The 22,427-nt window shown below is 42.2% G+C and overlaps 1 protein-coding gene and 1 long non-coding RNA gene across 5 annotated transcripts in view; both read right to left on the bottom strand.

Annotated features, from left to right (window-relative positions):
* WAC (WW domain containing adaptor with coiled-coil) overlaps window positions 1-22,427 on the bottom strand; it is a 122,999-nt gene continuing 100,572 nt past the window's right edge. For 2 of the 4 annotated variants that reach the window (XM_038392845.2, XM_038392843.2), the window contains exons 11-14: window positions 18,913-19,031; window positions 13,677-13,863; window positions 10,724-10,851; window positions 1-995 (exon numbers count right to left, since the gene is read on the bottom strand). In XM_038392845.2, the coding sequence (XP_038248773.1) occupies window positions 926-995; window positions 10,724-10,851; window positions 13,677-13,863; window positions 18,913-19,031 (504 nt within the window). In that variant the 3' untranslated portion in view covers window positions 1-925. The remainder of the gene's footprint in view (window positions 996-10,723; window positions 10,852-13,676; window positions 13,864-18,912; window positions 19,032-22,427) is intronic. The other 2 variants (XM_038392846.2, XM_038392844.2) reach the window with 1 other exon arrangement.
* On the bottom strand, window positions 14,541-18,811 carry LOC122459029. The gene is made up of 2 exons (XR_006279448.1): window positions 17,487-18,811; window positions 14,541-17,413 (listed from the first exon to the last, which is right to left on the bottom strand). It is a non-coding gene; the product is annotated as an uncharacterized LOC122459029 (long non-coding RNA).

The raw sequence follows: 22,427 nt of genomic DNA, 5'->3' as shown, positions 1-22,427 counted from the left end.
TTTTAACATGTTTATTACAACAGATACAATTCACATCTGACTAGCTTTTTCCTCTTTCCCCTCCCACAACCATGTTAACATGTTCATTGGGCTATTTCCTTATATTTGAGCAAGTAATGTACTTTCAACACACATGCCCAGCAGTACTATAAGACCATTCTTACAGGGTGCAAATGGAAATACATTTCAATAATTTATACAAACAGTGGGTTATGCTCAATCACTGCAATTTTAAGCTACTGTACACAGGAATGAAAAGATTATAGAAAAAGTGCCATAGCAACAGTGCCTTACGAAAGGAGAAAATTAGAAGCATTAAAAAACTGATAAATCAGATTTAGGATTTCTTGGGGAAATGGAACACAGAAAATGAAAAATGTTTCTCTGTAAAACAGAAATGGAGAAGCACTGCTCTTGATTCGGTGCAAGTGTGGAAACAGTTGTTTCATGATATTTTGTACATTACCCAAACTGTTCCAAATTGTTGCAGCCTTACATACAGATCGCCTGGCGCTCGCATTGAATTTTAGGAAATGCAAGATTTCTGAATGATAAATTAACTAAAAAAGAAAGCTAATTTTGCAGACAGGTTTACATGTAAAAGGCTAGGTATTTAGCCACCTCAGCATTGATTAGTTTTGGATGTCTAAGCTCTGATACACATGGCTTCCCATGGCTTCACTCTACAAAACATATTTACAACGTGAAGAATACATCTACAAGAAATCTACATTTCAAGGGTTTTACAAATCATCCTTGTATCTTTCCCCTTGAATTGACTCCCTCCTGTCCCCTTCCCCTTGTCATCTCTTTTGCCCAGCTCAATGGTCCAAAGTCTACTCAAATGCAGCTCAAAAATGTTAAGACTGGGCAATCAGTTTTACAGTTCCTGTACTCAAAACTATGTGCAATTATTCACAACTTTTCACACCATGAAGGAATTCTGATTCTTTAGCTTTTCAAGTTCTTTAATTTGTTGCCTCAAAAATAGTATCCTGCAAGACAAAATAGAATCAGATTAGTATAAGAACTTTCATTATAATTCTTAGATTACTATTCATATTCAATATAAATCACAAACATTTCAGTTAAAACCAGGCCTAAATGATACCTTAGTCAAACTAGACATTCATTTCACATGACTAACTCTGCTAGACTGATAGAGCCTCCTTGGTGAAGTATAGCTACCACAAAATGTAACTGCATAAATCTCAAGTACTTAGATTAAATTTTTGTTTTTTAAAAAAGGATAAAATTACTGGGTCTAAATATGATTAACATACCACTGACACCTAACCTTAAAATATGCAAGTTAAATTAACGTCCAAGGGAACACAAGACAAGACAATATTCAGTACGTGAATGCTACGGAGAAAGGCATTACGCCTGTATATGGCACAGTACTATCATGGGTGCTGGACTACAACTTTACTTTGTCCTTTAATAAAGAATATCCTGGTACAGTGGGGGAGGGGCATAGCAACACACTCATCTAAACATGCCCTCTCTGACAGAATACTGCCAGAAGCACTGGCCAGACTCTTCCTACTCTACTCTTCACCTACAAGCTGGGAGTGGAAGAGCTATTCATGTGCTCTCATTTTTTTTTTAGCACAGCTGTAATGGCCAGACATATTTGGCCAAGTGTATTTTGCTTAATTTTACAGTATATTTATGGCTTTATGCATCATGCAATCTATTCTATCAGTTCTAAACTTATACACTTTCTTACATGGCACGGTAGAACAGAAACATTTTTAAAGGTATTTTGTGTTCTACTGTATGGAAAAATACCAGTTTAAAAACAATGGAATCCTTACGGGCAGCAATACAAGACAGCTCTCATGACAGTTTAATTTTTAGGGCTAACCATTTTGTTGTCATCCCCATTATAGAATGCATTTTCTTCTACTGAACTTACATAAATAGTAACTCAAGTTACATATGCCTTCGGATTAGACACTGCTTTTTCTGAACTAATACATATTTTGTATCTTGGTGCTGAAGTGCAATAGGATTGAATGAATTATGCAGGTACAAAGATCATGATGAAATCTGGTTATACACAAATGTTCCATAATCAGTAGTCATTTTAACAGATACTGAGAAATCATGCTATTTCAGCAGCATTTTGGTAATTTTTTTTTTAAATTTATCCAATTAAGGGCAATTCAGACAACTGCCCTTTGAACCTTAATATCTTATAATGCAGATGAAAAATAACCAGAGATGCAGTTTAAAACATAATGGACGTGCTTGTGAAATGTTTGGTCTGACAGTGCGCCGCTTTACACACTCCCAAAATGGAAAGGTGTCCTGAAGCTCTAAAAGACATACATGAGACAAACTCTTGTTCTGCCTAGCAATGAAGCACAGATTTGTTTTTTAAAAAACAGTAATTTAAATATTTTGTTTTTCTTTGGTATCTGAGGCTAAAGCTCCAAATACCCAGAGATTGTGGAATGCATATACATCAGATGCATCAGTTTTTAAAATCCCAGACTTTCACAAAGCTTCCTTTTCTGGACTTGCCATCGGTGCCATCTCTTCCATTCCTTTGAGATGACAGCAAAGGCAAGCTGGCATTAAAAATAAATAAATAAATGTAAAGTTCCTAGGAACATGTAATGTAAATACAGCAAGGTGTCACTTACAGCTATAAATGTACACTGAATCCTAAGAGTCCAGGGTTTATTCTAAATGTTTCATTTGATTTTAATTTAACTAGAGTAATTTCTTTAAATCTTCTTACTGTTACCTTATGAAGAGGTTAAAGACTCCTCCAGAGATGGGCTAGAAATTATCCCTGTAGGCTTTATTTCAGCCATGAGAAGCCAAATTGTTTGTCCAAACAACCATTTACAAAAAAGATTTAAAGAAATTACTCTACTCCAGTTAACTTAAAATCAAATACAAAATAATTTAGAAAAAACTGTCCATCATGAAAATCTTAAAGTATTTTACAAACTACCCATTCTGTATGCAGGTATCACTTCATGCACCACTGAAATGCAGCCATTTCTGATGTAGAGCACAGCATCTGTTTAACAAATGCACAGCATCACTACAGCTGTTTAGGACAGAAAATGAAAAAATATATTCAAGTGAAACTGCAGAGAGAATTTTAGTAGTCAGAATTCAAATGGAAGTTAAACAGGAAACCAGGACGAACATCTTTGATCATAAAAAGTGTCATCTGGTCTAATATTGACCTCAGTTTTGTATCTTATCCTGATGGTATTTTTAATAGCTCAGTGTCCTCAGCATTGTACAAGGGCAATGAGCCAGTAATTACTCAAAAGATGAGAATGTCACATACTAAATCACTAGTATTTACTGAAGAATCTTGAAATCTTCTTGGAAGTCTCATCCAAATATTGACAAGAACCAACTTCACTTAGCTTGTGAGATCAAACAAGAGCAACTCAACTTGCTGTGCCTCAAGACCTAATCAATACATACAATCATAGAATATCAGAGTTGGAAGGGACCTCAGGAGGTCATCTAGTCCAACCCCCTGTTCAAAGCAGGGCCAATCCCCAACTAAATCATCCCAGCCAGGGCTTTGTCAAGCCTGACCTTATAAACCGCAAAGGAAGGAGATTCTACCACCTCCCTAGGTAACGCATTCCAGTGCTTCACCACCCTCCTTGTGAAAAAGTTTTTCCTAAATATCCAACCTAAACCACCCTCACTGCAACTTGAGACCATTGTTCCTTGTTCTGTCAGCTGCTACCACTGAGAACAGTCTAGATCCATCCTCTTTGGAACCCCCTTTCAGGTAGTTGAAAGCAGCTATCAAATCCCCCCATTCTTTTCTTCCACAGACTAAATAATCCCAGTTTCCTCAGCCTCTCCTCATAAATCATGTGCTCCTGCCCCCTAATCATTTTTGTTGCCCTTCGCTGGACTCTTTCCAATTTTTCCACATCCTTCTTAGTAGTGTGGGGCCCAAAACTGGACACAGTACTCCAGATGGGGCCTCACCAATGCCGAAGAGAGGGGAATGATCACGTCCCTCGATCTGCTGGCAATACTCCTACTTGTACAGCCCAAAATGCTGTTAGCCGCCTTTGCAAGAAGGGCACACTGGTTGACTCGTATCCAGCTTCTTGCCCACTGTAACCCCTAGGTCCTTTTCTGCAGAACTGCTGCCTAGCCATTTGATCCCTAGTCTGCAGCGGTGCATGGGATTCTTCCGACCTAAGTGCAGAACTCTGCACTTGTCCTTGTTGAACCTCATCAGATTTCTTTTTGCCCAATCCTCTAATTTGTCTAGGTCCCTCTGTATCCTATCCCTACCCTCCAGCGTATCTACCATTCCTCCCAGTTTAGTGTCATCTGAAAACTTGCTGAGGGTGCAGTCCACGCCATCCTCCAGATCATTAATGAAGATATTGAACAAAACTGGCCCCAGGACCGACCCTGGGTGCACTCCGCTTGATGCCAGCTGCCATAGACATGGAGTCATTGATCACTACCCGTTGAGCCCAATCTAGCCAGCTTTCTATCCACCTCATAGTCCATTCATCCAGCCCATACTTCTTTAACTTGTTGGCAAGAATACTGTGGGAGATCCTAACTAAAACTTTGCTAAAGTCAAGAAATAACACGTTCTCTGCTTTAAGCGTACAAATCATATCAAGTAGAACTATATAAACTGTACCAAATTTACAGATGCGATAACTAGATATTTTAGTAGAAGCATCTACATTTGTGTAAGCTGATCAGATTTACCTAGTGTGCTAATGCATGTGGAACACAATTTCTTTTCTATCCACGTAATAAAAAGATTTACAGACATTGCATTGCTGATCTGTTTACTGGAGATTGTCAAGAGGCATCTGTATAGGAAATACGTAAAATGTGTATCAGGGAAAAAATGGTTACCTACCTTTTCATAACTACTGTTCTTCGAGATGTGTTGCTCATGTCCATTTCATTCTAGGTGTGTGCGCGCCCATGTGCACGGTTGTCTGAAATTTTTGCCTTAATGGCATCTATAGGGCTGGCTATGGGGCCTAGAGTGCTGCGCTCATGTGTTGGTATATCAAGTCACAGCTGGCCCTACACCCTCTCAGTTCCTTCTTACCGACAACTCTGACAGAGGGGCAGGAGGGCGGGTAATAGAGATGTGTTGCTCATGTCCATTTTAAGAACAGTTACAAAATGGTAGGTAATCATTTTTTCTTCTTTGGGTGGTTCCCCATGTTGATTCCATTCTAGGTGACTCTCAAGAAGTGTCCATAGATTTGGGCTCGGAGTTCAGTCTTGCAGCTCTGCTCTGCCAAAGCCAGCGTGGTCTCAGCTTGCTGGGTAAGCGCATAATGAGACACGAACGTGTGGACAGATGACTAGGTAGCGGCCCTACAGATCTCTTGGATTGGAACCTATGCCAGGAAGGCCACTGACAATGCTTATGCCCTAGTCAAGCGTGCCCTCACGATTGCTGGCGGAGGCACCTTCGCCAGCTCATAGCAGTGGCAAATGCAGGCCGTGATCCAGGACAAAATCCTATGAGCAGACATCAGGCAACCTTTCATTCTATCTGCCACTGCAACAAACAGCTGCGTTGACTTACGGAATGGCTTTGTTCAATCTACGTAGAAGGCCAGTGCCCTCCTGACGTCCAGGATGTGTAACCCGCGCTTCTTATCTGACGTATGAGGCTTTGGAAAGAAGAAAGGTAAGTATATGTTCAGGCCAGTATGATACTGGGAAATGATCATGGGCAGAAATGCTGGGTGTGGTCACAACTGGATCGTATCCTCGTAGACGACCATATAGGGTGGTTCTGAAGTAAGCGCCCTGATCTCAGATACCCTCTGGGCTGACGTTATCACGACCAGGAATTAAACTTTCCAGGAGAGAGCAGGAAGCAAGAGGCTCAAAGGGAGGTCCAATGAGCCTCGACAAAATGAGATTCAGGTCCCAGGGAGAGATGGGATCCCAGGCATATGGGTAGAGATGCTTCAGACCTTTCAAAAACCGTGTTGTCATGTCATGAGAGAAGTTCGACCTACTTGAAATGGAGAATGGAAAGCCAACATAGCAGCCAGGTTGACCTTGACTGATGACGGGGACAAACCTTAGAGTTTGAGGTGCAGCAGATAATCCAGGATCTCCTACTGTGGGGTCTGCTCAGCCTGGACATGCTGTTCTGAGGCCCAGCACATGAACCTTTTCCATTTGGCCAGGTAAGCTGCTCTGGTGGAGGTTTCCTGCTACCTATCAAAACCTGCTGAACACGCCCATTCATCCGCACTTAGCGATACAGTAGCCAAGCTGTCAAGTGCAGCACTGCCAGGTTCGGGTGCAAAAGGCTGCAGTGGTTCTGGGAGAGCAGAGCTGGTTAGAGGGGCAGCTGCAGTGCGTCAGCTACTGAAAGGCTCAGCAACGTGCCAAACCAGTGCTGGCGAGGCCATGTAAGGGCTATTAGGATAATTCTTGCCCTGTCTTACTTGATCTTCACAAGGACCCTGTGAATCAACTGAACTAGCGGGAAGGCATACATCAGCGCCCCCGACTTCGGAAAGAGAAAGGCGTCTGTCCGTCCCCCAGATCAAACAGAACATATGGCATTTTCTGTTCTGCCTGGATGCGAACAGGTCCACATGGGGAGTTCCCCCACTTCTGCAAGATTATGCTGACTGCCTCCAGATGGAGCGACCACTCGTGGCAAGACGAGAAAGGCCTGCTGAAGTGATCTGCCAGGAAGTTCCTGGTGTGCAGCTATCAGATAAATGGCATGCCGCACACAAAAACCCTGGAAGGCGGAGAGCTTCTTGACAAAGAGTCGAAGACCTGGCACCGCCCTGCCTGTTGATGTAATACATCGCGGCAGTATTGTCCGTCAGGATCTGTACCACCTTTCCCTTCAGGTGGGGCAAGAAAGCCCGGCAGGCCAGGCGAATCACTCTGAGCTCCCTGATGATGTGAAGGGCCAGATCGTCACACAAGCAGTGACCCTGGGTGCTCAGCTCAGGTGGGCTCCCTAGCCAAGGTCCAAATCATAGGAGACAAGAGTCAGTGAAGGTGACATGAAGGGAACTCCCTCCAACACTGACCCAGGGTCCAACCACCAATCCAGGGCTGACTTGATGTGATCAGGCACCCTGACCACTCGGTCTAGGTCATGCCTGTTGGGGTTGTAGACCAACGCCAGCCACGCTTGTAGAGGCTGGAGATGGAGCCGAGTGTGGCCGACCATGTACGTATACGCAGCCATGGGGCCCAACAACCACAGGCAGGTGTGAGCCATGGTGAGCAGGTGGCTCTTTACATGGGAGACCAGGTCTGACATGGCTTGAAAATGCAGTTCTGCAAGGAAGGCCCTGGCTCATGTGGAGCTGACAACCGCACCAATGAACTCTATTCGTTGGACCAGCGCTAAGGTAGATTTTTTTCTCGTTTATTAACGAGCCCAGGTAGTGACAAATGGAATGCACCAGATTGAGGCTCCTTTGCACTTGCTCCCGAAACCTGCCCTTCATGAGCCAGTCATCAAGATATGGAAGTTCTGCAACTCTTGATGTCTCAGGTAAGCAACCACTGGAGCCATACATTTTGTGAACGCCCTCAGAGCTGATGAGACACCAAAGGACAGCATCGTGAATTGAAAATGGTATCCTCCCACTGTGACACGGAGGAAACAACTGTGACCTTGGAATATGAAAATAATCATCCAAGTTGAGGGCGGTGTACCAATCTCATGGATCCAGGGAGGGGATGATGTAGGCCAGGGAGACCATGCGAAACTTCAACTTTCTGAGAGGCTTGTTTTGGCGACGCAAGTTCAGAATGGGTCCCCGTTTGCTTTCAGGATTAGAAAATAGCAGAAAGAAAACCTTTTTCCCTTCATGTCCCAAAGGACCTCTTCCACCACCCCCGGGTGCAAGAGGTTCTCGATCTCTTGGACAAGGCGTTGCTCGTCAGAAGGGTCCCTGAAGACGGATGGGAAAGAAGGGAAGGTGAGAAGGAGGGGCGGCCAATAATTTCAGGGTACAGCCCAAGATACTATGTACAGCACCCAGTGGTCCAAGGCAATCTGCGACCAGACAAAACTGTAGGGACGAAGACAGTTGAGGAAAGAACAAGGTGGATCCAAGGATCCAGTGGCCAACGCACTGGACTCATTGGAGTGCATGGGTCATGCCAGTGATGACAATGCTCCCTTCACACCGCTCATCTGATGCCATCTTTGAGCAACAGCTAGCAGTACTGGGCTTAGCGCATGAGACTCGCTTGGAATTCCCCGGAATTGACTGGGGTGTCGCTCTCGAGCACACCGTCAAAACAAGCGCTTCTGGCCCCCAGGATGCTTTGCCAGGCTGGGCTGCACGGGTGAGGAGGAGGAGGAAAGGAGGCAACGACTAAAGCTTGTGCTCTATCAGTTCTCTTTGCAGACCCCTGGCCAAGGATTTGATGAAGGGGGTGGCCAGAACTGCTTCCGTGCAGACTGCGGGATATGCATGCTCAACGAGCGAAGGGTGGACCGAGTGTCCTTTAACCCATTCAGCCTCACATCAGTCTGCTCCAAAAAGAGACTGTTCCCATTGAATGGGAGGACCTGGACAGAGGTCTACATCACCTGGGACTGACCAGCAGTCTGAAGCCAGGAGCTGCGCCTCATGACCACTCCCAACGCGACCACCCTAGTTGCCAAGTCTGTCATATCCCACGCCACCTGGAGAAAGCACCTAGCCACCGCAGTACCCTCCTCTACCAGGGTGCCAAATTCCTGGGCCAAACCCTGAGGGACAGACTCCCTGAAGTTAAGGAGGGAGTCCCATAAGTTAAAATTGTACCTACCCAAGAGGACCAGATGGTTTGCTACCCAGAATTGCAGGCTGGCTGTTGAATAACTTTTTCTCCCCAAACGGTCCAATCTTTTGGCCTCTCTATTTTTGGAAGTTGAACAGGTGTGCCTCTGCTTGTCCTTTTAGTTGGCAACCAGTGAGCCTGGAGATGGATTGGCATAAAGGTACTCTTACCCTTTGGCCAGGATGAAGTACTTCTTTTCAGCCCTTTTGGACGTTGGAAGGCTGGACGACAGCATTTGCCAGAGAACCTTGGCAATTTTCAGGACCCCGTCATGCACTGATAGTGCAACACGTGCCAGGATATAGGCTGAGAAGACACTGAACATGGTGTCCACCTGCTCAGCCATCTCCTCCACCTCTAGGCCCAAGTTCTCGGCCACCTGTCAAAGCAGGGCCTAGAGGTGGTGGTGTTCTTTAAAATTGTCTGGTGGGCTGGCCCTCAAGGATCCCACAACCGCCTCGTCCGGGGATGAGGATGACTGTACTGCTGGGGGAGGCTCTGGGGCATCATCCCCCATGGGGGAGGGGGTTTTTGGGGTGGGCACGATCTCCTCTACCCCAACCTCTGAGCGGTTCTCATGCACCAAGCCCAGTGCCGCCAGCTGTTGCTCTGAAGTGGTGGCAGATGATAACACCCCCTTTGCACCGCTCATCACCGACATGACCCACACACTCCAATAAGACCACTGTGCTGGCCAATGGCTGTGCTGCCAACGCAGCGCCCTATACGTCAACGCGGCCTCAGGTGCCTAACTGCGCCGGTGGGGTCTTGACGAGGGGCTGAACTGCCCTTCCATGCTCAAGGAATCCCCTTCCGGTGACCATGGTGCAGCTGTCGACGCTTGTGTCTGCCTGCTGACCATCGCCGTTGGAGACCAGCGTTTGGAGTGGGAGAATTGGTGCCAGGGCTAGGGGGACCGGAATTGTGACGAGGAGTGCTCCCACAAGGCAGGCAACCAAGAACTGCACTGACAGGATGACTAGCGGGAGGGCAAACGGTGCAGGTACTATGGAGACTGGCGCCTTCCCCTAGGCAATCCGCATTGAGATGCTGGAGACCACAATCGTGATGCTGGTGACTGAGGATGAGCCCCAGAGGATCTGGGCTGCAATGCCAGAGATCTGCAGAACGGAGATGGAGAGTGCCACCTTGTCTTGGGAGATCGGTGGTGCTCTGCTGCCCGAAGGGTCTCAGAAAGCCTTTGCCCAGAAGTTGGATGAAGGGCAACCTCCATGAGGAGAGCCCACAAATGAATATTCCGCTCTGAGTCCTGGGTCAAAAATTTTTACAAATATGATACTTGTCCTTCACATGTGATTCCCCCAAGTACTTGAGGCAGCTGCTGTGCGGTTCACTTACAGGCATAGGCCTGTTACAGTCCGCGCAGGGCTTAAACCCCAGAGACCAGGGCATGCCTTGCCTGAGGCGGCCCTGCTGGGACTCTAACTCCTAACTACTCTTAACAACTACTTAACACTAACTACTATAAAAAACTATCTACAAGGCCCTAAGGTTCGAAATCAGAAGAGACGAAACTGCTAGCCCTTGCTATGCAAGGAAAGGTACTCGGACTAACCAACATGGGCAGTAAGAAGTAACTGAGCGAGCGTAGGGCTGGCAGAGCCTGCTATATGGACGCATGAAAGCAGCACTCAAGGGGGAACCATAGCTGGCCCTATGTATACTGCTAAGGCAAAAATCTTCAACGACCGTGCCTGTGGGCACATGCGCACCTAGAACGGAATCAATATGAGCAAACACTCAAAGAAGGTAGCTTTTATACTTGAAAAAGAAATATGCTAAAACTTAAGTTGTCAGTAAATCAATCTCATGCAAAACAGGACACCAGAATGAGCAATTTAGAAATAATTTGAAGACAAGTGGCCAAACAAATTCTTACCTTTGCTCACGCAATGTTGCTTGAATTTCACAAACTCGAACTAAAGATCTTAAATTTTTTAATTCAGTACAAATTTCTGACATATGAACACTTCCCATATTATGGGCTTCCTCACGTAATCTTGATGCCTGCAGAAGTTAAATAAAAAAAATTAACTGAAAGTTAGCTTCTGGATTTTGGGTCACTCACTAGAAGCAAATAGACATAATCCAAGGAAATTGGACTCTTGATTTAAAAGGAATTATAGGTCTTTGAAACATCAAGGCATATTAAAATTTTAACATGAAAGCTAAATCATAAGAAAACATTAAATTCTATTCTGTAATCTTAATATAAAAACCTAATACGGATCATTTTTGTGCCAGACGAACTTGATCACTGTTGAATTAAATTACAAATGTAATGGACAAAGGGAACATCAGTGAAGTACAAATGGCTCTAGATACACTAGAAATATGGGAAGAAAAGAAGAATGTCCAAACTGAAAAAATTATCTGAAACAAAGATGTGATGCAAGAGAATTATTTTAAAAGTAGCAGCACTCAATGTGCTGTCAGTTGAAACATGGACAAGTGTATATATGGATTTGCATATGCATTATGGTGAGACAGAAAAAGTACAATTGTAGACAACACATGAGAGGTTATATCACAGATGAAGGTGACAAAAACTTTTCAAACTGAAGATACACTACTATAAGTTTCTGGATACCTTGACACCTGAAAAATGTGGACTAACTGAAGGACTCATAGAAAAGACAGGGGAGTTGGAAGGAACATCAACTGTGGAAGGTTAAAATAAAGTATGTATCAGTTGGCCAAACAAGAATGGAGACAATGCCCAGTAAATATTACAAGGACGTAAACACCAGGGAAGGAAAAGTCTGTTTGTTTTTAAACAGTATGGAAATGCACACAGCTTGAGGCACCCCAGCAGCCATAACTCTGTCCTGTGGTGACAACATAAAATAATTTACGATTAAGGCATATTAGTGTTTGTAGCCCCAGATTAGATTAAACTGATTTTTAAAAACTTTTTTACCCCCTTATCTTCTCCTCATGGTGTCACTACAGGGCAGGACACCCAAATAACTTTAACCCTAACTGTGCATTTCCATTTCTTAGTAGGTTTGATTTCTTTTAAGGGTAACTAATTCAGAATTTTTGCTGGATTCACAATGCTTAGTTTTGGGATAATATTTTTTAACCCTTAAGATACTGATACGCTCAACCATAACTCCAATTTAACAACGTGGATAGGCATATTTTTTATATAGATAGACAGACAGATATAGATATATATATCTATAGTGACAAAGCTCTGTCCTTGCCTCCGTGGGTCCCACGTTTCCTGGCGGATTATGCTAGCCTCAGAGGCTCACTGTGACCCTCCTCCTTCTTTCTCTAGAGACAAGGGTCACAGTCTACTGAGCCATTTTCACCATAAGCCAGCGAGGGAGGTGAAGAGAAGTTATCCTTCCTTGCACAGTCTCTGTTGTCTCCCAGTCTCAGTGATTAATCAGGGGGCAAAGGTGGGGGGGAGCCCGGGCCCACCCTCTACTCCAGGCTCCAGCCTAAGGACCCTAACAGTATCAGCTATGGTAGCTGACCTTTTAGAAACATGACATGTGCAATTCTTTGGGCTACTTCCCCCACAGCAGCCCTCACTTCCCTCAAGCTCCGCTTCACCCTTACCTCAGGGCCTCCTTCCTTGTGCCTGATATGGTGTGTACTACTCAATCTCTCCAACAGCGCAACTTCCTCCCACAGCTCCTGACATGCACACCCACCTCCTGATTGGGAGGCTTTTAACTAGTTTCAGCTAGCCCCTGATTGGCTTCAGGTGTCCCAATCAACATAGCCTTCTCCCTGCCTTCTGGAAAGTTCTTAATTAGCCCCAGGTGTCTTAATTGACCTGGAGCAGCTTCCATTTCACTTAACTTGGTACTAGGGATTTGTTTAGCCTGGAGCTAATATATCCATCTCCCACTACTTTTCTATAGCCATCTGGCCTTGCCCCCTCACAATATATATAGATATATATAGATATAGACATATATAGAAGTAATGCAAATAGATTGATAGTAGTCCGAAACAGCACAAGGACTCTATTGTCTCACAGCTATATGTGAACTGTTATGAGAGCACTAAAGTGGTAGAAAGGGAAAAACATGAGGAGAGCAGAAATTCAGATGTAGATTTTTATGTTTGAAAATTGCGTATCCACATATGGCATCCCAATGATCTAAATGTGCAAGATTATGAAAGTTTCTCCTATAGCAAGGGTAGGCAACCTATGGCACATGTGCCAAATGCAGTATATGAGCGGCTTTTCAGTGGCACTCACACTGCCTGGGCCCTGGTCACCAGTCGGGGGGGGGCTCTGCATTTTAATTTAATTTTAAATGAAGCTTCTTAAATGTTTTAAAAACTTTATTTACTTTACATACAACAATAGTCTAGTTATATATTATAGACTTATAGAGAGAGACACCTTCTGAAAATGTTAAAATGTATTACTGGCATGTGAAACCTTAAATTAGAGTGAATAAATGAAGACTCGGCACACCACTTCTGAAAGGTTGCCGACCCCTGTCCTATAGCCTGGTTTTTCCCTATTACAACTGCATTATCAATGCAGCCATGTGCATGAACAGTTCTGAAAATTTTTCAAAGCTCAGATACAAACTTAATAGTTCTACCAAATAAATATGAGTTTTGATGTTACCCCGGGCTTAAAAAAATCACTAGCTTTCATAACAACCACAACTGCACCTGTTCCATAGGATGTTTTTATTTGAACAGCTAAATCATTGCATGATAGTAATTTTGCATTCACAGATATTTCTGGCCAACACAGACATTCCAAGTAATAAAATGTTACGGTGTTAAGACAGACTTAGTACCTTCAAAGGAAAATCTGTATTTTCAACATAATCTGAATGTGTACCCACCTGCTTTTCTGCATGATCTGCAGGCCAGCCTTGAACATGTTTTATTAGATTTTCATTGAAGTGTGCTGCTAGCGTAGGTGTTAATGAACACGTAGGCCGAACAGATGCATTCTGTGGTGTAGTTGCTGAATTTGATGCACTAGTGCTGGAGGTATGATTTGGAGCTGGTGATGGACTTCTCTGACTACTGGAAGAAGGAAACAAAAATTAAAAAGCACAGGCTTTCAAAATATTTATACATCTGTAGCGAATGAGTTAAACCTCTACAAACTTTACAGCATCCAGCCACAAGCAGCATTATAAGATAATCAAAACTGATACTCTAACCACTTAAGTCCTATGGCACTGTTCACAACAGTATGGTCTTTGTGTCCTTGTTATGTTCTGATAATTACATTTTTCTTACATTTCTACTGAACATATTTTCTTCTTGTCCTAAACTATTTCACTGTTAGCTGTTTTAGACATCTGTGTACCACCCTAGATGTGGCTGCATTTCAGAGGTGAATGGAGTGTGTATATGCACACTTTTTACCTATATATGAAAGTTTATAAAGAGCTTCAAAACAATCCAAGATGTAATGTAAGTAGTCATGATCATTCAACAAAATGTGTTTGAGTCCTGATGAACATGTACACCACTGAGTACTCAGTCACCTTTGCTTATTGCTCTGAGACCAAGAATCACCACATGGCTGCCTGGTGACCTATCAAGAGACTCTGAGTGAAGCTAAATCACTCCTTGAGGCCAGAAACTCCAACCAAAAAAAAAAAAAAAAAAAAGAGCACTGGGGGGTGCATACCTAGTTCCACAAACCATAGAACCCAGTTAAGCACTTATGGACAATACATTCTCTTCTTTTATGTAGGGCACCATGAATACTTATGGTACTGTAGAAAAGAGGCTGCATCTATTATCTTGGAAGGACTGCGATATTAGCTTTCAGTGTCCTAGTAGTAGCTAATACTCCTCTATTCCTTTTCCCTCTTAACTTCCATCTTGGCTAGTGAGACTCCTGTTCACTTGGGGAAATCCCCAACAGGACCCTGAACTTGAGGCTTCAGAGCCCCTTACCTTGGATCAGCTCCTTGAATAAAAACATATAAAAACAAAACAGGATCTCTACTTTTTATATAGCCATTGGCTTTCTTAATTATTATATTTATAAAAAATAAGGGTTTTGTCCACCATGGTAAACCAAACTTGTGCACCCCCCCACCCAAATTGCAAAGATCCATTAAAGGGAAAATCCTAATGCAACCTTAACTAGGAAACCAAAATCAATGTCTCCATAATTAGAAGAATCAATTATTCTCAAAGCCTGTTCTTTATTCTTTAGAATCACAGTTTACTGTTAATAGCTCATCTTAACTAATTAGCCTCTCACAGTTTATATGGCAACTTCCAACTTATCTGTATGCGTGTGTGTGTCTATCTATTCTTCTATATGTTCCATTCTATGCATCCGATGAAGTGACCTGTAGCCCACGAAAGCTCATGCTCTAATAAATTTGTTATTCTCTAAGATGCCACAAGTACTCCAGTTCAGTTTACAGAGAGACTTGCATTAGGCCAAATATGCTTGTATAAATGGAAAGCATACTTGACATTCAGAAAGTATGTTTTATGTTCACTTGTTTTTTCACGGAATTCATTACTATTTCCCTGAATATATAAATACCGAGTTTAAATTTAAAATGTTACCAACATTTGAGCTACTATTCTTTACCATATTTTAGTCTTGAAATTATTTAGTAAGGTATTATGAGGGCAGTGGGTTTAAATATTGATTTTCTTTTTTAAATTAATCAAACACACTTGAGGAAGCTCATTTTTGGACTAATCTTTTTTCTTCTGTATTCCTGCCATAAAAAGAAATATTTAGATACAGTATAAGTGAAGTGCTGGAAAATGTTCTGGAAAATGCTTTCTGCGTAGTAAACAGAAATCAAGAATAGACAAAAGCCTGGGTTTTTGCCTCAGTTTTTCGTAATAAGTGCAAGTCATTATTATAGTTTAAACAGGATTATTCCCATATTTTTCTTTTAAGAACAGCCCCGTTCCTGTTCTACTACATCAATGTGAATTATTTCTCATAGCATCATGATCCATAAAAAACAAATAGCATAAACACTTCTAAAACAATTTTTTTAAAAGTTTTAAAAATCAAAATTAGTCAAAGAATAGCCTAAATGTATCACATGATATTTAAAGTATTTTAAGAGAATTTAAAAGTTTTAATTCTAAAAGAAATAAACTGGTTTAGATACAGACTGTTACAGGAAAATATAATTATGAATCATTCTAAACCCTGAAAAATTAACATGTGGTTATAACTGATCAATCAATTGTTCTCAGTTTAGATTATAAAGTTCCTAGATTCCAGTAACTACTTAGGTTTTCACTTTACCTGTCAGGCATCATGGATTCCCCTAAGGCATTACAGAAACAAAAGGATGCTCAATATCTTTATGTCAAAATCACATTACTGCACTTTTAGAATGGTTGGATTTGAGAAAGTTCTCTGGCTTACATTTTGTTTTAATTTATTGGCAACAATGATAGTTAACTCATTGTTTTGCAAGGGCACACAGCAATTTATTAATACTCACAGCTGTATTTGCATAATTGAAAATACCAAAAAAAATGGTATTTTTTGGTATAAGAAGCTTTGTAAATATAAACTGAGCAAACATACATGCATACAATATAGTCATATTAAATTTCAAGTTCCATTAGAAATTCAGTGGGGAAAGAAAGAAAAGTTCCCAATTACTATAGTTCCCAGAATATACTGCCTATGAAGATCCACACTTTGGAGTCATGTGCCCTGGAACATGAGCCACAGAACCATTCAAAGTAGTAAATCTATTCAGGGGTGTACACAGAATCATTGGATGCTGCTCTCTGGGACAGTCTATACACCCATAGCCATCCAGTCAGTTCCTCTCTCTCCGACAGTAAATTCCAAAGAAAAGCCAAAGCCCAGGGCAAAGATCAAAATCACTTGAGCTCTGACCTGCAGCAGAACCTTTGGTAACAGAGAAAGTGATGGGGAAAGGCATACAAGAGTCCTTTCCTCTACAGTGTAAAAGAAACATCACACAGCTGAGGACCCTGTCTGCTTTAGAGAGAAGTCTGATACAGATCTGTGATAAACAAGTCCATGTCTAGATGACCCCCAATTGGCAAGGATCAACTTAGGTCACTGAATTTAAGGGGCTGCTCCTGTTGGCCTGACCCTCTTAAAATTCAGGTTGCTGTCTTCACCCCTGCATGATGTAAACGTAAGAGTCCCAATTCTGAAAGCACCATTTCCACTGACTTTTCTTGTATGACTGAGTGACAAATCCTCATATCTGTTCAAATACATTGCCACACTGAAACGCTGCACAGCCGTGAGACGTCGTCTGATGATAGTGCTGGATAAAGATACTTACAAACTAGTCCAGTTACTGTGAATCCTCCACTGGATGGAATAAAATGCACTTCATTACAGAGACTTCTCCAGACCACAGGACTACTTGCGCTCCTATATTTTTAGCTGAAGCGCTTCCAAAAGAACTAGAAGCTGAAAAAGAGCTGGAGTCCACAGAGACTAAACTCCTAAGGCAGCTGTTCGCAAACGTCAGGCTGACACCCCAAGTGGGTCACACAATCAGCAGATGGGGTCACAGCGATGTGTAGTGGGTGGAGGATGTTATTTTGCTCTTCAAAATGGTGTCCTCCATGTTGTCTGAGGAGGAAATACTACATTAAAATGAGGTCATACCCATAAATAATTTGGGAACTGCTGCCATAACACGTACATTACCCATACGATATACTTCTATTGTTTTGAGATAAAAGACATCCTGAGTGGAGCTGAAAGCCAGTAACCAGCAAAAGGAACAGACTGAAAAGCTTCAGTAAATCAGCTGGTGCTGAAGGACCAGGAACTCCTGACTCGCTTCTCTTTCTCACAAAATTGATCTTGATGGATATAGTCTCCAGAGACGTTTCTCTCTGGTGACAGCTCTGGGAGATAAAGAAGCCAGAGATTTGAAAGTGATAGGAGAGTGGAACAGAATAAGGATACAAGTCCATTCATAACACAAAGACTTCAAAGAGGGCATTTGGTGAGAAAGCAGTCCCAAAGCTCCCACCAGTGCAGACTAAGGATCTGACCGTTTCAGATCCAAGAAGATCCCTATTCTCATTCGGCATTCCAAGGATTTAAGGATGTCACCTACACAAAAATACAATCAGAATCGACTTTCAGATCAGACACCTAATTCAACTTCTAAAATAAATAAATAAATAAATAAATAAATAAATAAATAAATAGATAGTTTTTTGTTGACCTAGGAGAGTGACTGTGCCTTTTCAGAAGCTGGCAGATCCTAGCCTTAAAGAATTCAGCTGCTCTCCTTCCTGGAGCTGGATCTGAAGTCACTGGATCTTAAGACTCTACTCCAGAAGGCTCCCAAGACAAGTTCATGGTTTCAGAAGTCAAACTTTCCATCAGACATGCTCAAAAGCAGAGAATTCCTTACATGGAGATCTCTCATAGATCCTCCGACTCCAAGTCTTCCTCCAAAAGGAAAGTTTGATGCAAGAGGCAAACACCCCATATGCCTTACCATCACAGACTGAATGTGTATATACACACCAAGCAAACATGTCAGACAGCGTCTGGATGTTCTGAAAAACATTATGGGCAAAGAAGAGCATTTTGTGAAGCTTGTTTTGTTCTTAATGCATACCATTAAAGCAACAAAGTCAGTGAACAGAAGCTGTCAACTCACTAAAAAATGAATACCAAAACAAGAAACCACCAACTTCTAAAGCTAATAACCAGTCATGTGCAGAGAACAACATTTGGTTCTGTAACTGCACTGACAGATGAAGAGGAAATGAAGCATGTTTACAGGGTGGGATCCTTTGTACCCTCAATTCCAGAATGATGAACCAGAATCATAAATGTACACTCCTCAATTTTGCTGCTGTGAATGGTTCTGTGGTTCACCTGGCAGGGCACGTAACTCATAAAATGGACATCTGTGGAGCCAAACAGAAAGGGGTAAAAATCAAACAAGTTATGTAGTTGTGATCTTTCCGCAATAGCAGAGCTAATTAATATGTTTACATTAGTCTTAAGCATACCAAAAACCAAGCTCACTAGTGGCACTGAATACAATGTATGTTTTATCCAGAGTAACAGCAACCAAGCAACACAAAAATATTTCAACTTGCCTTGAGCGCTGAAGACTTCGAGGAGAGGCAGGCTCATGGCCTGTCTGCTTGTCAGCTATTACCGGCTGCTGAGGTGCTGACTGTGAAGCTGGTCCTTGCTTTACACCTGGAGTAGTTACCTGCAATGTTCAAAACTTGGGTCAGATTTCCTTTGCATCATAAAATCTCAAACATATGAACTAAAGAAACAAACATGGGAATTACCAGGTACAATCAGATCAATGATCTCTCTAGCTTGGCAGCTTGCCAGTCCAGTACTTTAAATTTCATAGAAAGGTCTATAAGGCACTATAGGCACCAATTTCTTTAGATAAATTTGACATCACTCAAACTTCCAATTTTTAATAACTAAAAGAGTTACACTCAAAGATCAACTATCCATTTCCTCCAAAGCACCAATATTGCTTCTAATATGAACTCTGTCGTACTACACTATACTTCACATTGAAGAGGCATTATTTACTGTGAATGCCACAATTCAATTTTTTTAATGCATGTCAAGCCTTTGCCTCTAATATCATATTTCTATATTTTCAAATAGGGACAACAGCTTTTTGAGAATTCTTACACAAACTAGGTAACAACAAGTATGACATCTCTATTAGAAATGGAAAAATTCAAATTTTCAAAATAAAAAATGCACATCAGTTTGGCCCCCGGATTGTAATTGTTCTAATGACCATCCCCAAACCAGTAACTAGAGTTCTTTGAGATGAGCCTCTGAATAATCACGCTTATGAAATCAAGGTGCCCGATTGCAAGCCACTGGAATCTTCTGGAGAACAGTGTCTGTTAGAGACACATGCCTCTCCCTCCCTCTCCTTTCCACAGGGTTCCTTTCAGTTATTTCCACTAACATGGAAATTCCTAAACTAAGACACTAAAGAAAGGAGACAAGAAGGTAGCGACTGTGAATAGGCAGAGGTTCATCTCGAAGAAAGAGGATACTTACTTTATAGTAACTGGAGGTTTTTTTAGATGTTTTTGTCTGCACTGATCCCACTGTAAGCATGTGAGCACTCCAGTCGCAAAAGCCTGAAATCTTTTAGCCAGCAACGTCTGCTGGTGTTGCACATGTGCCATTGTTCACCTTCGCGCCCTGTACAATGAGCATACAGAGGGTGAAGCAGCCCCAATCGTCACTCAGTTTCTTCACTAATACAAAATATCCAGGTGAGGACTCTGTATCAAGGGGCAAGGCAGGTGGATCAGGGAATCCAAATGGAAAACAGTATCTTGAACTCCAGTTACTGAAGATAAGCAAGCTCTCTTCAAGCATTTGTCCAGGTGAATCCCACTATGGGTGACTGACGAGCAATAACCTCTCAAGGAAATGAACGATAAGAGTTCTAACCTAAATAATGACTGCAGGACAATCCTGCCAAACTGGACTTGTGATCTAGAATCTTCCACAAAGGAGTAGCGATTGGTAAAATGTATAAACAGAACTCCAAGGTGCCCTATAAACCTTGGAAATAGGGACTCCCTCCTGAAATAACACATTTACTGAACCCTAGTACAGAGATTCCTAACTTGAGAGTGAAGAGGTAATTTATTTAATGTATAAGAAATCTTAACGTAGTCTCTAACACATGCCAAGTCAGAGGAAAAGGCTTGCCTTTTAGACTTGTCACCAAAAGCCACAATAGGTCCGGACAATTTACAAAATGGTTCTGTTCTGGTAAGATTAAGGAGACAAAACCTCTAAGAACATCTAGTGTGTGGAATTTAGCTTATGCAAGAAAGCTATGATGTTTAGGAAAAAATACTGGTAAAATATATAAATTGCTTTTTTATGAAAATCTAAAGCCACGTTTGGTAAAGTTTTTGGATGAGGCCTGAGAGTAAATATCTTTATGACGTACAGTTAATGGAAGGCTTGACGAAAGCCTGAATTTTGATCACCCTGTGAGCCTATATGATGGCTACCCAAAATGCTGTTTTAATATAGAGGTAATATAATGAATAGAACAATATGGCTTCTAAGGGAGGGTTCATCATACCTTTTGATACCAGGGGTTGAGAAAAAAATCAAATTACTCAGATGGATGATACGCTAATATAGCGGCCAGATGACTAGCAGTAAGTGTAACCGAGAGTCCTGAGTGTTTCAAAGTCAACAAATAGTCCAAAATAGTTAGAATAGAAGAGCCTAAGCACTGAATGGACCACAACGAGAAATGCTTCCTATTAGCTTGACAGGTCTTTCTAGTAGAGGCCACTCTGCTTTAGATTGAAACCTCTTGCACAGCTGCATAACAATGTCTATCCACAGAAGTTTGCCACCTAGCCTCCATGCTGTTAGATGCAGAGATGCTGGATCCAAGTGCAGCACCTGGCCTTGGTTTTGTAAAATTAATTTCTGGGAGGTTCAGAAGTGGAAGAGATGGACTAAATGATAGATGCATCAGGTTGGAATATCAGAAAGACATGCCCAAGTTGAAGCTACTGAGTCACACAAGCTGCCATATGATACTGTATAATGATGCAGACTTTCGGAGTCTCACTCTGACAAGACGAAAGGTGCGAAAAGAAGTGATTCATCATGGAAAATCTTTCTTGGGGAAGGTATGCTTTTGCTGACCTGGAGTCCCGTTCTGCCCCATAAACTCTATGTATTCAGAATGGGTGAGTACAGACTTGTCTCAATTGATCTTAGGCCTTGTCTGGAAAAGTGCTATAGAACTGAGCGAACAATACCTGTAACCTACTGTGATGAATCTCCACAGATACACTGGGCTCAGGAAAACGCTTCTGAGAAAGACTGAAAGGACCAATCTGTGACTGTTGGAGGGAGCTGATTATCCAAAGTGTGGTTTTCTTGGTCATTGATCCACTCAAGCAATTCTCAGCCCAGAAAAAAAAAGGAGTGATGAGATCCCTAACCTTGTGGTCGTCTGGGAGTATCTTTTTCACAAAGTCTGAGGCTCTTTGTCTGCATCAGGAAGAGTCTCTTTCATCATGTGTAACCTTTTCTCTCCTTCATACAAGCTTGTTTTATTGATCATAGCCCAGAAAGCCCATCAAGATGCTAGCTCAAGGAGCAAGTGTGCTCCCATGAGGAAGTTTCTCTCCCTATTTAAGAAAATTAATGGCTGGTTTTGTCTATCACAGCTCCAGAAATCACTTTAGACACTGCCTCGTTCACTACGATAATGCCAATTCCTCTTTGTGTGTGTGTGTGTGTGTGTGTGTGTGTGTGTGTTCCTATGAGTAAGTGCTACTGCAACAGGCACCACTGAGGGTGGTGGGAGGGTTGTTTGAAGAAGGCCCACTGAAACGAAATGAGCCATTGTGAAACATCAAAGGACAAAGACTTTATTGATTCCCCCCTCCACCCCAAACACATGCATCCATGAAAAGGAGATGGGCGAAAACACTTGTCCCATCAGTTTGAACTCTGGGGGAAGGGAATAAAAATCCCTGACCAGAAGGAACTGTATCACTATCCTGTTAGAAATATTGCCCTCTCCAAATTCCAAAGTATAAGCAACGGATCCCTAAGCTGCTTAGCT

Source organism: Dermochelys coriacea, chromosome 2, assembly GCF_009764565.3.
Source record: "Dermochelys coriacea isolate rDerCor1 chromosome 2, rDerCor1.pri.v4, whole genome shotgun sequence".
NCBI classification, from domain to species: domain Eukaryota; kingdom Metazoa; phylum Chordata; order Testudines; family Dermochelyidae; genus Dermochelys; species Dermochelys coriacea.
Note: the sequence above shows the minus strand (reverse complement) of the source record. Positions and strands in the feature narration are given on the sequence as shown.